Below are 15,690 nucleotides of genomic sequence, written 5' to 3'. Positions count from 1 at the left end.
CCAAAAGTGATTATAGAAAAGAGTTGAGTCAAGGACTAGAAGTTCATAAAGATAATGAAACTTTAAAGAAAGAAGATGAAAAATGTGAATCAGAAAGCATCATTTCACAGTTATTTTTATTTTTTAACTTTTTTTTTTTTAAGCAGGCTCCACACCCAGTGTGGAGTCCAGTGTGGGGCTGGAACCCACAATTCTGAGATCAAGACCTGAGCTGAGATGAGTCAGACACCCAAATGACTAAGCACCTAGGTGTCCTTCTTTGTATTTTTAAATGCTATGATGGTGAGGCTAAGACCAGAAATGACAGAGAACAGTAACTAGAAAGAACCTTTACATCAGGGGTTGCCTTTTGCTGAGTGGTATGCCCTACACTCACAATCTCTCTAAAAATCCATTTTGCTGTATTTCATTAGTTTCTCCCCATGGCTAATAGAATTCAGGTTCAAGTTTTAGTCAATAAATATTTTTAAAATTATTTGAAAGATGAAATGACCATTACCTTAAGTGCTTCCTCATATTCTCCTAAAAAGACAAAGAATATAGATTGTGATATTTCTTCACCAGCCCAAAAGATTCTAAGTACAGCCAACCCTTACTTTTAAGAATATTTTGCTTATAATCCTTATACATGAACAACTACTACCCTTTTGCTGACAAACTCCCTTCCCATCCCATTGCAAATAGAAACTACTTGTAGATTAGTTCTCCCTCTTAAGTCCCTTCCCTCTCTGCTATTGGAGCCTTCCAGCTATGAAACCTCAATCCAGCTGCCTTGTACTATGTTTAGTGAATGAAGCTCAGGACACAAGGGAGTTCATAGGTAGTATTAATATAGACAGACCTCAAACATATGTAAGTTTGATTCTATACCACCGCAATAAAGCGAGTATTGCAAAAAAGTAAAACGAATTTTTTCGTTTCCCAGGGCACATAAAAATTATGCTTATATTACTTGAAATCTATTAAGTGTGTAATAGCATTAAATCTAAAAAAAGATATGTACCTTAATTAAAAAAAACTTTGTTGCTAAAAAATGCTATCATCTAAGCTTTTAGCAAGTCATAATTACTGATCACAGATAATAAAATATATAAAAACGAAAAAATATGAAATATTGTGAAAATTGCCAAAAATGTGACAGTGAGCAAATGCTGTTGGAAAAAGTGATGCAGGGTTGCCAGAAACCTTCAAAAAAAAAATTTTTTTTAGAGGAGGATCTTAAAGCATAATAAAGCAAAGTGCAATAAAAAATATATATATATATTAAAAAAAAACTGTCATTAAAGCTGGTTAAAATAAGCTTTTGAGGGGCTAGCCTGGGAACCTAACCTTCAAATAGAATATTGTTCTTATGGGAAAAGGTGCTCCAAGCTCTGACAACCATCTTATAAAAAAGTTCTAGAATACCACTTTGCATGTTCATAAGTTGACATTAACATATATACGAAGTCAGGGACACAGGCAACACCAGAATGGAGTTGTATATGTTGAACTGGGAGGCATATTTTCAGAAGATTAGCATCTTAATATAAGAGAATCTTCCGTTAAAGCTGTCCTTAGGTTCCCATCAAAGGCACTAATCTATATATAAAATAAAAATCTGTGATGTAACTAATGCCCATGGCTGAGTGCAATGTCCATTTACTGTATACTAAATTCCACTCTAAAATAAATATTGCAGCAAGATCTGAGGGTAAATGGAAATGTGTATGCTCATGAACAGACTATGGCTTATAAATAAAGCTGAGCAGTCTTCTCAGGAACTCACCTTGACTGTTGATGGATACCTGTAAAAGGACAAAACAACAGTGCATTATAAACTTCCCGATAATTGACCATTTTTATTACTAGGACCAGCCTCACACAGATAAGGTGTAGAATCTCAGATTGGGGTTCAGCTTTTCCAGAATCATGAACTGTCTGTGAATGATAATTGAGGACTTTTTTTGCTTAAGTACTGTATCTGCCTTTTATTTCAGGTATATTAAGAGGCAGCATAATACAGCAGATAAGAGCTTGGGCTCTGGAGCCAGAAGGTATGGAATGAACCCCTACTCTGCTATTTCCAAGCTTTTGCACTTCTGGGCAAGTTACTTAGCCTCTCTGGGCCTCAGTTTCCTCAAAGGTAAAAGACAGCTAATAACATAATACCTAATACATAGTATTGTTGCTAGCCTGACATGCTGTAACCACTCAATAAAGGTTTGCCATTATTCTTATTATAAGCTAAATGACAGCTTGTGATATATTTGAACCATATCACTATAAAGTTTTAAGTTATCTCTCAAATTTCCTTCCTCAATGTTGCTTATTTCTCAACTCCATTTCACATGCCACAGTCAGCTCGGAACATCAATTATCAAGTACATTTAAAGTACTACACAAACAAGAAAAACACTAGTCTGAACTCTTCTATCTGCCGTCACTCTTGAGAAATAAGATCCTTATTCAGGATAACTAGCCATGGGTATCATCATATACTTTACCTCTTCATTTTCCTCATCCAGGTATTTTATTTGAATAGTGGTCAGATCAAATGAAACTTTTACCTGCAAATGAAATGTACATCCTATATGATCAAGATATCAAAAAGGCAGGTTATAACAGAAACTCAGAAGTCATAAAAGAAAAGATGGGCCTATTACATAAAAATTAAACATTTAAATGGCATAAAAGAAGAAAACTATGTACAAAGTCAAAAGACAAAGAATAGACGAGGAAAAATATTTACAACTCATAACAAAGGCCCATTATCTATAATACGCAAAGACCATCTGCAAAACTGCTAATCGTTAAGATTAACAACCCAGGTAAAGTGGACAAAAATGTATAGAGATTTCATACAAGAGAAATCAGAAAAAATATATTTAAAGACATTCAACAACCTTAATGGTAGGTAGAAAAATGCAAATTTAAACAATGAGATGCCATCTCAACAGAATGGTAAAGAAATTTTAAAGCCATAACATCCAATGTTGTCAAAAATTCAGGGCATTGTCATAATTTCTTTCTCTTCTTTAAGATTTTATTTATTTAGTCATTCATTTATTTATGAGAGTGAGTGACGAGCATGAGCAGGGGGAGGAGCAGAGGGAGAGGAAGAAGCAGACTCCCTGCAAGAGCAGTGAGCCCAGATGCAGGGATTGATCCCAGGACCCTGGGATCATGACCTGAGCTGAAGGCAGACTCTCAATGAACTGAGCCACCCAGGGGCTTCTTGTCATACATTTCTATGAGGTGCTACAATTGTTCTGCAAAGCACCTGGCAGGATCTATTATAATTTAAAAATATGTGCATTGTGACTCATTAATGTTTCTTTGGCAACTTCATCCTACAGAACAGTGCATAGGTTATATAGACAAGGAGACCTCTCTTATAGTCTACTTACAGTGGTCAAAAGCAAAACAACAACAACAACAAAACCCTTTTGACCTTGAAGGCACTGAGTAAGTGAAATAACAATAATGAACTTATAGATACAGACAACACATTACTGGTTACCAGAGAGAGGGTGTGGGAGGTGGGTGAAACAGGTAAATGTCTCAAAAGGGTACAAACTTCAGTTATAAAATAAGTAAGTCCTGGGGATGTAATGTACAGCATGGTGAATACAGTTAATACTGTGCTGTACAGTTGAAAGTTGCTGAGAGAGTAGATCTTAAAAGTTCTCATCACAAGAAAAAAATGGTAACTACATATGGTGACAGATGTTTCCTAGACTTATGATCATTTTGGAAAATATACAAATATAGAATTGTTATGCTATACACCTGAAACCTATATAAAGTTATAGGGCAGTTATACCTCAATTAAAAAAAAATTTTTTAAGTAAGAAATGGTTAAATTATGGTATGACAACATCAAAATACTGTGGATAATCCATAGCTTTATTATTATTATTATTTTTTTTTTTTTAAGATTTTATTTATTTATTCATGAGAGGCACAGACAGAGACAGAGAGAGGCAGAGACACAGGCAGAGGGAGAAGCAGGCTCCATGCAGGGAGCCTGATGTGGGACTTGATCCCAGGTCTCCAAGATCATGCCAGGTCTCCAGGATCATGCCCTGGGCTGAAGGCAACGCTAAACCGCTGAGCCACCGGGGCTGCCCCTAATCCATAATTTTAAAAAGGATGAGCTGGGCAGCCCCCGTGGCACAGCAGTTTAGTGCCGCCTGCAGCCCAGGGTGTGATCCTGGAGACAGGGGATCGAGTCCCTTGCTGGGGTCCCTGCATGGAGCCTGCTTCTCCCTCTGCCTGTTGTCTCTGCCTCTCTCTCTCTCTCTCTCATAAATAAATAAAGTCTTAAAAAAATAAAATAAAAAGGATGAGCTGGAGTGTATGTGTGTGTGTGGGGGGCACGCCTGGGTGACTCAGTCGGTGTCAGCCTTCAGCTCAGGTCATGGTCCCAGGGTCCTGGGATTGAGCTCCGCCCTGAGCAGGGAGTCAGCTTCTCCCTCTCCCTCTGTCCATCTGTGTGCTCTTGTTCCTGTCCTATAAATAAATCTTAAAAGAAAAAAAAAGATGAGCTCAGATCCTTATCTATTGATTGAGAACTGTATATAATATACTGTTCGGGGAAAAATAAGGTACACAATTATGTTTATAGTATGATCCTAGGACGAAATCTGTGTGCCTACGTATTACACAGGGCTGTTAGCACTGGTTACCCCAGAGATGTGGGAACAGTGGATGAAAAGGAGGAAGGAGTAGAGGAATAGTAACTTTTTCTTTATATATGTTTGGATTGTCTTACTTCTTATAATGGGCATGTATTACCCCTTCATAATTTAAAATTTACAATAAAGAAAAAAAAAATAAAAAAAAATAAAATTTACAATAAAGAAGGCAAACTATCAGTTAATCTAACTACTAGAAAAAGAACTGTGTTTGATATTCAGGTCATTTGACAAAGAGGCCAAACTTTCTGGATAATCACCTATTTACAACAATATAAAGAAATATTTGCTGGAAGACAGAACTAGATCAGATCATCTTGTGACGTTTCCTCATCATTTTTTTTTCCTTTTTAGTTATCATTCCACATAACCAAATAAAAGCAGGCTTTTACCAAAAGGTTTTGATGGATAAACACAGTTACACAGGAAGTAAAACATTCACTCTACTGCAAACCAAACAAAAATAGAAGAGTACAAAGGGCAAACCAAGAGGAGGAAAGGCATTGACAACAACACAAAACAGATGAGCTGCTAAGCACCTGTAGTTCTTTTTCTGCTCAAGGTTTTTTGTTGTTGTTGTTGTTGTTGTTGTTGTTTTTAAGTAGGATCCAAGTCCAGCGTGACATCACAAGACCTAAGCTAAGATGCTTAACCAACTGAACCACCCAGGCACCCCACTGCAAAACATTCAGGTACTTGACCTCTGACCTAGCAATAAAAAATGATCAGCTTGCAAAACATAAATCATACCCTGGGTGATTCACAAACCACAGAAACACAACTGCTCTCAGGCAGGAGAACATTTTTCTGGGGCTGATTAGGGTGGGGCCCACACCAATTCATTTCTCACACTGTTTCTAAAATTAACAGCTTTCCTAAGTCCCAGCTGCAAATTAAGGAATTTGTGCCCTGGAGGGAGGTGATAGTGGTGGTGCATTTTTCCTATATGAATACTGAAACCGTATCAAAAGTAATTTTCCAAAAGGCCTAGAAAAGGTAAATATAAGAGCTATCAAACAACACAGGCAAAGACAGCTATCTTTTGGGAAAAGTAGGCTTAAAGGATGGAGAAACAAAGTAACACTTACCATAGCTTCAACATCAGCCCATGTTGTATTTTCTGGATCGGAAACCAGAAAGCTTTGAGTTTCATTTTTAAAAGTCACATTCAGAGTAACCTGTGGTTCCATGCTGTGGGGCTAGAGTTAAGAGATGGAGGAAAGACAGAACACACATTAGAGACAGTTCTATAAACTGCATAAACAGCCATTCAACAAATGCTTGTGAAGATCTATACAGCCTAGGCTAGGAAGACACTGCAGTGAAGAAGTGCCTCTGCTCTTCTGCTATTTTTTTTTTTTTTTTAAAGATTTTATTTATTTATTCAGAGGGAGAGGGAGATGCAGGCTCCATGCAGGGAGCCTGACGTGGGACTCGATCCTGGGTCTCCAGGATCACACCCCAGGCTGCAGGCGGCGCCAAACCGCTGCGCCACCGGGGCTGCCCTCTTCTGCTATTTATAATCTGTTCGGTGGCTACCACCAAAATCTGTTTTTATTTTGTGTTTTTTTTTTCAAAGATTTATTTATTTTAGAGAGAGTATGAATGTGGTGGGGGAGGAAAGAGGGAGGGAAGCAGACTCCCCGCTGAGCAGGGAGTCCCACCAGTCCCACGACCTAGAGACCAAGACCTGAGCTGAAATCAAGAGACGGACACCCACCCAAGCACCCCCAAATCTCACTAGTAAATTTTGCTGAGACATTGTAAATTTTGGCCACACTCACAGAAATCATTTAACATTTGTAAAATCCTCTAGGATTTTATGGAACTTATTATTAGTTAATTCAATACATATTACTGAATATCTGCTAGTAGCAGGATACAAAGAATAAGACCCATAGATCTCTGCCCTCAGGGACTTTACAATCTCATACCTTGAAAATGACATTCTACATTTTTTTCTTGGGAAAGCAGCCTTTTCCTAAACTGAGCAACCCAGGTTCCCTATTAGATCAGTTTGGACAATTTAGAGGCTAAAACACTAGCCAAGAAACTACACCTTTCATCCAAGTTCATTTTTTTAAATAGTTTTACTTTCTTTTCTTTTATGGAGAATTTCATACATAAAAGTGTAGAGTGATGGACGTATGACTACAATAAATAATTCAAGGCTACCCTCATTTCATCTATACATCTGTATTGCCTCCACCTAATCCCCCCAATATAGACTGACAGTAGTTAACTGTTTTTTTTTTTTTTTTCTCTAAAGATTTTATTTATTTATTCATGAGAGACACACACAGAGAGGCGGAAACATAGAGGGAGAAGCAGGCTTCCTGTGGGGAGCCCAAGACAGGACCAGGGACCAGGGACCACACCCTGAGCCAAGGCAGATGCTTAACCGCTGAGCCACCCAGGCATCCCAGTTATCTTTTTAACCAAACTGTAGTAATCTAATTAAAAAATTATTACGGGAAAATTTAAACATATACAGAAGAATGAATAATATACAATGAACTCCTAAGGATCCATCAACTATCTTCCATAATTATCATCAACAAATGACTAATCTTATTATAGCTATACCCGTTTGCTATTGGATTATTTTGACAGACAGCTATTACTTCATCCATAAAATTGAGCATATTAAGTCTTTAAAAAAACCAAGACTTTTTGAAAACTATAATCCCATCATCATGCCTAAGAAGTTAGGAATTCTGTAACTGAATGTCTACTCTGGTCAGTTTTTTTTTTCTTTAAAGGTTTTATTTCTAAGCAGTCCCTGCACCCAACATGGGGCTTGAACCTACGATCCCCAGATCAAGAGCTGCATACTCTACTGACTGAGCTGGCCAGGCGCCTCTCATTGTTTTTAATTAAAAGTTTTACTTACTGATGAGTCGTTAGATTGGCTTGTTCTTATGACTTTATGAAAAAATCATTTGTTAAAATCTAAACCCAAGCTGTAATGAAAAAGGTAATCTTTTAAACATTCATCAGCAAATCTTTAAAAAAAACCTCTTCAGGGGATCCCTGGGTGGCGCAGTGGTTTGGCGCATGCCTTTGGCCCAGGGCGCGATCCTGGACACCCGGGATCGAATCCCACGTCGGGCTCCCGGTGCATGGAGCCTGCTTCTCCCTCTGCCTGTCTCTGCCTCTCTCTCTCTCTCTGTGACTATCATAAATAAATAAAAAAAAAATTAAAAAGAATAAAATAAAAAAACCTCTTCAAATAACCAGATTCTGCTCTAGGCACAGGGGGTAGGAGATGAACAAGACTAAGTCTCAGGAGTTTGCAGCCTAATGGGGGAGGGAGCAAAAGGGTTGAGAAAAGCTGGGCTCTAGACACATGGCTAGTAATGTGTCAGAGCTGTAACAGTGAGCAAATAATTTAACACCTGAACTTTTAGCTCAATTTGTAAAATGAGTCAAATAAAAACATGTGCCCAAGTTCTCTGAAAATGTTACTCAAATATAAAAATCATTACAATAAACCAGTCTTTAGAAGCCAAATGCACTTAAAAAGGACATTGAACTCTCTGAGGATCAGGGATTTTTTTTTTTAAGATTTTATTTATTTATTCATGAGAGACACACAGAGAGAGGCAGAGACACAGGCAGAGGGAGAAGCAGGCTCCATGCAGGAAACCTGATGTGGGACTCGATCCTGGATCTCCAGGATCATGCCCTGGGCTGAAGGCAGGCGCTAAACCTCTGAGCCACTCCGGGATTCTGGATCAGGGATTTTTTAAATCCCAAAACAATTACCCTTCAAATTTTTCCATTCTTTGTCTTTTAAAACCTAGTTCTTTGAAAATGTTACTCAAATATAAAAATTATTACAATAAATCAGTCTTTAGAAGCCATATGCACCGGCCTGTGTGGAACAATAAAATTGAGATTGTCCTTAAAAAGGACATTGGAAAAAAAAAAAAAAAAGGAAAAAGTTAAAAAAAAAAGGACATTGAACTCTGAGGATCTGGGATTTTTTTGATTCCAAACAATTACCCTCCAGTTTTTTCATTCTTTGTCTTTTAAAACCTAGAGCCAAGTTCACTACCAAAAGAATGACCAGTTTCTAGCACTAATCTGCCGTCATCTAGTATTCATTCATATAGAATGCAATTCTTCCGGTTCTTAAAATTTGGACAGATTTTGTCAACTCCCCAGATTCTTGGGCAAAAAATATTAGGGAAATGAAGTAATTGATTCAGTCAGCCAAAAAGTGGGTATTCTGAAACACATTCTCACTTTTCAACTTCTGAGAAACACTTCCACACTTTTGAGAGTCCAGAAGGAAGGAAACTAATCTAACTCCCCTTTTCTCAAATTACACAATTAAAATTAGTTTAGATGCCTTGGAGCTCATCCAGCTGGTAAGCTAATGAGAGAAAACAGGAAGTGGGGGACTCTAGCTAAGCTGGATCACATCCAGGTCTTCATAAAGAATTGCCTATTTCTTTTTGGCTTTTATGTGAAAATTCTTTCAGCAAGAGCATTAATCTTGAACTTGTAGAAATACCAAAGCTACGGTTAGCACCATCTGTCCTTGTAGGTTTAAAGCCAGTAAAGTCAGGTGGCTGGGACCAAGGCCTTCGGCTTTCAAAACTGCCATTATTGTAAGTTCACGCCACTGGCTCACCTCTACTTGGCACATGTCAGTTTTTCCTCTACATCGGTTTTTCAGGATGCCAGAAATCCCGTTAATGAAGCAGACCTGGGAACCCGAGCTTTGGTTACTCTCTCTGCCGAAGGCCTGACAAGCTATCCGGGGGTTAAAATATGTGACTAATAGCCGGGTGTTAGACAAAAAACAAAAACGGTGTCTTTCCAATACCAGAGATCCCTAAGGAGACTTTTTTTTTTTTTTTTTTTATGAGATTCTCAACAAGCAGAGGGGGATGGGACTGGGAGGCTGTGTGACAATGTCATTTTTTTTTTCTTGCAGATTTTATCCTAGTCTTCCAGTTAATGTTTCCAAGCACTCCTCGTCCCCAAAACAGTGTCACCACCCTCTGAGGACTCTCTCATTTTTTTGCCTGGGCCCCCTTTTTGCTAGGGAGTCTCGGTCTTCCATCAGCAGATGCCGAGCGTTCTGAGCCACGGACCCTCATCCTTCTGGCAGTGTCCGCTCCCTCGGCCACTCGGCCCGAACGGCTCTCTCATCTGGTCACTGACAAGACTGGCTGCCCCCAGACACGGAAAAAGTCCCTTTTTTGCAGGATTCCTTCTTTAAGCTTCCCCAACCGTCTCAATGGGAATGTGTTCCCACCCCTCCGTAACCGCAGCTGCTTCCTTACCAGCTCCCCGCCCCCGGGGGGCGCCTGCCGGAGGCCAATGCAAGAACCGTTCGCTGCCAGCTCTGCTGCTATCCCTGCGGGGCGAATCTAACATGGCGGACAGAAATAAGGCCTAGTCCCCAGTTTCTGAGTTTCCGACAAGGTGATTGGCTCTTACCAATTGTCCCTCAACACTACCATCCCACTGATTGGTCGAGCCTGCGTGGCAGGGGTGGGGCAAGAGCTGCCAGAACAGCACAACAACAACAAACATTGAGGCAGAGGGGCGGAACTACGAGTGCGCAGTCATGAGCCAGAGCCCATTTCCCCTTCCCAGGTAAAATCGGCGCCCACCGCATTCCCTCAGGTCACTGACCTTAGTGGACTCCGTGCCCGAGACTCGCGTGGCTATATGGGAATTGTAGTCCTTCTGGGACTTGTAAGTTCTTTAGCCTATTCGCCGCTCTCAAGATACGAAAACCTAACACTCCAATCCATATCTGTTGACGTGCGTAAGCGCACGCAGTTCTTCAAGCTATCTACTGGCTTGCCGTGAGAATCGCGCCCGCTTCCGCTGTCGCAAGCGCCTCTCCAAAAGACTACAGTTTCCCAGGAACACCGTGGCGAAGGCCTTTCGATCCGCAATGCATGCTGGAAATCGTAGTTTTTCCCCACACAATTCTTTTATTTACCTAAACTAGAGCCTTCCATTGCGGCGGAAATGGTGAGGGAACAGGGCCCCTTTTTGCGACTGTCTCAGGCACTATCTTGCGCTCATATTCGGGCCTCAGGCAGTGATTCCAGCCATCTCTGTGACGTGATAAGCCCAGAGTGGAAACCCAAGGTGAGGGGGCAGGGGCCTAATAGAAAACTTGGGAAAGATTCTTTCTCTTCCGTCTCTTTCTAATTACGTTACTCAGGGAAAGAATTGATGACCAATCGAGAGCCCGGAGAGACTCTTGGCTCTTTCTGCTCCGCCCTTCCGCAACGTGTTTCGATCTCTGATTCTGAGAGGTTCTTGCTGAGTGGCTGCGGCCAGTTTCCGTGGCAACAGGAAAGCGCGGGAATTACAGGCAAATTGAAAGTGCGACTGCGCGGCGCGAGCTCGCTAAGGCTTTCTTGAGTGAGGGCAGTCCGGGGGTTTTTCATAGAACTGGGCCTCTGGGCCTGGGAAACCCGGACGCTTCGCTCTGGGTGAAGGTGAGAGACTCCACAGGAAGGGAGAGGACCCACGGGGTGCTCCGAGGGCAGGAAACAGGTGTGGAGTGTGGGAGAACAAGATGGGTATTACCTGGCAAGGACAGGCAGAGGGTGGAGCCTGAGAAGCCCAAGACGTTGAGTCTGGGGAAATCGCGGGGACAGGGGCACTTTGTGGGTCCCTGAGCAGGGGAGGCACTGAGGATAAGGCAAGGGGGGCAGGGTGTGTCCGAGGGGGAATCCTAATGGCAAGAACTGGAATGTATCCTGAGGGTAACATCATAGTATAAAATGACAGGCTGGTATATGTGAGATGGAGATCTTGAGGAAGGAAAGGGCAGGGATATGTCTGAGAATAAGAGTAGGCTGGATTTTGTGGGAGGGAGAGTCCTTAAGAAAGAACTGGCTTCATACGCGCTTCTGAGAAGGGACAAGAAGAAAGTAGAGGGGTGTCGGTAGTCACAGATGCTACTGGCGTGGACGGGCCGAAAGAGGATCCTGAGATGAATGCAGACCAGTGGGAAACACTGGGGAAGGGCAGAGGTGGGGAGCGTTGGTTGGAGTTGGTTTTGTTTTTGTTGAGTTTGGTTTTCAGCAAGAAAAAGAAAAAAGCCAGGATGATTGGAGAAAGATGAGACTACCTTTACTCACCTAGTCACCCCACCGTGGCTTTCTTTTTCTTGGAGAGAGGAAAAGACCAAAAGGAAGTGTTTTGCAGGCTTTATGTGGGCGGTGGGGGCGAGGGAGGGAATTTAAATGGTCTTAATTACAAAAAAAATTACATTTCAAAGTAAAAGAAATGAAATTTTGTCATTAATTCTGTGGTTGGTATAATTTTAAAGTACTCCAATCTTACATTTCTTATTTAAAAATGACATCTAATGAAACTAGGCTGTTCTTATAAACCTTTTGAAGTGATGTGTGTGTAGGCATGCAAATATACACATAGATATTTAAGCTTATGCTTTAAAATTCATTGGAACAGGAAAAAATGGATTTATCTGCGGATCGTGTTGAAGAAGTACAAAATGTTCTTAATGCTATGCAGAAAATCTTAGAGTGTCCAATATGGTAAGTAGACAGAAGAGTTTATTACTTTAAGATCCTTCCCTACTTGATTATATCCTATGCAAATAAGTAGAATTGACCTTGCATATATTAAGGAGAAAAAATTGTAATATCTATGAAGATTAGACTATTAAAGTTGTTTTTCTTAACTCAGGAGCTTTGGAAATCCAGGATATTACTCTTTTTCTCCACTCTGCCTCTTCCCTTTTTACTCCCTTAACTTATTCAGCCCCCCATCTTTCCTTTCCTATCTTTCTTTGCTTACAGATTGTCTTGATCGATTCTACTTTGGGGCAGAGATCTGGTTTGGAGTAAGTGGCACTTGGCCTTTTCTTTTCTTTTCTTTTCTTTTCTTTCTTTTCTTTTCTTTTCTTTTTTTCTTTTCTTTTCTTTCTTTTTTCCTTTCCTTTCCTTTTTCCTTCCCTTCTCCTTCCCTTCCCTTCTCCTTCCCTTCCCTTCCTTTTTCCTTCCCTTCCCTTCCCCTTCCCTTCCCTTCTCCTTCCCTTCCCTTCCCTTCCTTTTTCCTTTTTTTTTTTTTTTTTTTTAAAGATTTTATTTATTTATTCATGATAGTCACAGAGAGAGAGAGAGAGAGAGGCAGAGACACAGGCAGAGGGAGAAGCAGGCTCCATGCACCGGGAGCCCGACGTGGGATTCGATCCCGGGTCTCCAGGATCACACCCCGGGCCAAAGGCAGGCGCCAAACCGCTGCGCCACCCAGGGATCCCGCCTTCCTTTTTCCTTCCCTTCCCTTCCCTTCCCCTTCCCTTCCCTTCCCTTCCCTTCCCTTCCCTTCCCTTCCCTTCCCTTCCCTTCCCTTCTCCTTCCCTTCCCTTCCTTTTTCCTTCCCTTCCCTTCCCCTTCCCTTCCCTTCTCCTTCCCTTCCCTTCCTTTTTCCTTCCCTTCCCTTCCTTTTTCCTTCCCTTCCTCTTCCCTTCCCTTCCCTTCCCTTCCCTTCCATTCCATTCCATTCCATTCCATTCCCTTCCCTATTTTTAAAATTTTGGGCAGCCCAGGTGGCTCAGCGGTTTAGTGCCACCTTCAGTCCAGGGTGTGATCCTGGGGACCCAGGATCGAGTCCCACATCGGGCTCACTGCATGGAGCCTGCTTCTCCCTCTGCCTCTCTTTCTCTCTCTCTCTCTCTCTCTCTCTCTCTGTCTCTCATGAATAAATAAATACAATCTTAATTTTTTATTTTTATTTTTATTTGTTCATGAGAGACATAGGCAGAGGGAGAAGAAGCAGGCTCCCTGTGGGGAGCCTGATGCAGGATTCAATCCCAGGACCCCAGGATCTTGCCCTAAGCCAAAGCAGACCTCAACCACTGAGCCACCCAGGAGTCCCGCACTTGACCTTTTCATCCAGCCTCTAAAAACAACTCAATCACTTAGAATGGGCATAGTTAATAATAGCAAAGTAAAATCACAAATGATTTGTGCTTGTGAGTGGGTGGGTCTTTGATTGAACTAGCCCCTAAAAATAAAATCTTAAAAAAACAAAACAAAACAGAATACTGCAAATCATCAAAGGCTTCTTTTTGAGTTGAGGCATAATTTACATACAGTGAAATGCAGAGATCTTGAGTGTGCAAGTCAATGAGGTTTGACAAAGTGTATATATCTGGGTAATGCAGTCAAGATATAGAATATTTCTATCACTCCAGGAAGTTCTCTTGTGTGTATTCAGGAGCTTTTAATTGCTGACCCTCTGTGACCTTTGGAGGCCTATGGCTAGAACTTTATTTTGCTATAATTAGTTTCTTGTATAATTTTATATTTTTTATTTTACTCATTTAAAAGCATTACTCTGAGAAGGATATTCATGGGCTTCATCAGCTGCCAAAGGGAGTCTATGGCTCAACAAAGGTTATGAACTCCAAGCAGTCAGGAGATGATATCTATAGCATTTGCTAAATCTACAATACCTCAGAGTGTCTTGGTGAAAAGCCCTAAAGGAACCTTAGAAAAATTGTTGTCTACGCTTTTCTATCTTATTCCTTTTACTCTGGTCAGTCTGGCCTCTTGGGTTTTTTTGTTTTTGTTTTTGTTGTTTAAGTAGGCTCCACACCCAGCCCAATGTGGGGCTTGAACTCACAACCCTAAGATCAAGACCTGAGCAGAAATCAAGAGTTGGATACTTAACTGATTGAGCCATTCAGGCACTCATGGTCATTCTGGCCTCTTAACTCTTCAACATAAAACATACTCTCCTGCCTGAGCTTTTATGCTTGTTGTTCCCTCTGTCTGAAAAGTTCTGCCCCTGATAATTGCATGGCTTACAGATCTTAATTAAAATACCACCTTTTAAAAGAGGCATTTCCAGACAACCCTATTTAAAATGACAATGGCAACACCATTACACCCAACACACTCTTTGTTTCCCCTTCCTGTCCCCTCTCCCGCACCCCCGCATAGCTTTTATCTAACATTCTGTAAAATTTATTCTTCTTTTTACCCTTATAGGACTTAAATTCCATGAAGGCAGGGGTTTGTTTTGTTTACTTCTGTCTCCTTAGAATAGTGCACCCGGGACATAGTAGCCACTCACTAAACGTTTGTCAAAGGTATAAAATAATAAGCTAAATTGGTTCTTTGATAGTTTAATGTTTTTTAGTATGGTGATGGTTGGTGGTGGGTGATATTCAAAAAATAAATTGGAAAGCTGCACCTATTGCCCCTTACATTCAATAAAGGAGAGTAACTTCAAGTATATTTCTCTTTGTACTTCAAAGTTGTCATATTTGGAGTCAAGTAAATAAGATTAAAGAAAATACAAGTTGTGTTTCCAGAGAGATACACGATTTATAAGTAACCCTCCTTTCCCTTATCCCTCAACATTTCAGCTAAATAAAAACAAGAGCTAAAGGAGATTTATAGCTTACTTTATGAATCATCAGAGCCAGAGAAGCAGGAAATGACAACTGGAAAAAAATTGCTTTAGAAAAAGCATAAAACTTAACTCATGATGATTACAAAGAGTGATCAAAAAGTCCTCAATAGTGTGGCATTGGGGTCCATTTATTTTACGTTTCCATGAGACTCAGTCATAAAAGCATAATGTTCTTTCTCATTCTGGCAAATTAAACCATCAGTTAAAAAACCCAGATACAGGGGATCCCTGGGTGGTGCAGCGGTTTAGCGCCTGCCTTTGGCCTAGGGCGTGATCCTGGATACCCGGGATCGAATCCCACGTCGGGCTCCCGGTGCATGGAGTCTGCTTCTCCCTCTGCCTGTGTCTCTGCCTCTCTCTCTCTCTCTCTCTCTCTGTGTGTGTCGAATCCCACGTCGGGCTCCCGGTGCATGGAGTCTGCTTCTCCCTCTGCCTGTGTCTCTGCCTCTCTCTCTCTCTCTCTCTCTCTCTCTGTGTGACTATCATAAATAAATAAAAAAAAAAAAAAAAAAAAAAACCCAGATACATAAAAAGTACAGATGCAAGAATGAAAGTTAATGCTAAATTTTCATTTTCA

General features: G+C 40.9%; 2 protein-coding genes across 14 annotated transcripts in view; one reads left to right on the top strand and one right to left on the bottom strand.

Annotated features, from left to right (window-relative positions):
• NBR1 (NBR1 autophagy cargo receptor) overlaps nt 1-10,811 on the bottom strand; it is a 32,920-nt gene extending 22,109 nt beyond the window's left edge. The window contains exons 1-5 of one of the 3 annotated variants that reach the window (XM_072780687.1): nt 10,651-10,811; nt 5,768-5,878; nt 2,487-2,549; nt 1,769-1,787; nt 500-522 (exon numbers count right to left, since the gene is read on the bottom strand). In XM_072780687.1, the coding sequence (XP_072636788.1) occupies nt 500-522; nt 1,769-1,787; nt 2,487-2,549; nt 5,768-5,869 (207 nt within the window). In that variant the 5' untranslated portion in view covers nt 5,870-5,878; nt 10,651-10,811. Of the gene's footprint in view, nt 1-499; nt 523-1,768; nt 1,788-2,486; nt 2,550-5,767; nt 5,879-9,979; nt 10,136-10,334 lie in introns of those variants that run through there. The other 2 variants (XM_072780685.1, XM_072780686.1) reach the window with 2 other exon arrangements.
• The window catches only part of BRCA1 (BRCA1 DNA repair associated), a 67,125-nt gene continuing 61,597 nt past the window's right edge, over nt 10,163-15,690 (top strand). For 2 of the 11 annotated variants that reach the window (XM_072780681.1, XM_072780679.1), the window contains exons 1-2: nt 10,163-10,295; nt 12,141-12,226. In XM_072780681.1, coding sequence (XP_072636782.1) covers nt 12,147-12,226 — 80 coding nt within the window. In that variant the 5' untranslated portion in view covers nt 10,163-10,295; nt 12,141-12,146. Of the gene's footprint in view, nt 10,296-10,373; nt 10,803-10,939; nt 11,217-12,140; nt 12,227-15,690 lie in introns of those variants that run through there. The other 9 variants (XM_072780675.1, XM_072780673.1, XM_072780674.1 and 6 more) reach the window with 9 other exon arrangements.

Source organism: Canis lupus, chromosome 16, assembly GCF_048164855.1.
Source record: "Canis lupus baileyi chromosome 16, mCanLup2.hap1, whole genome shotgun sequence".
NCBI lineage: Eukaryota > Metazoa > Chordata > Mammalia > Carnivora > Canidae > Canis > Canis lupus.
Note: the sequence above shows the minus strand (reverse complement) of the source record. Positions and strands in the feature narration are given on the sequence as shown.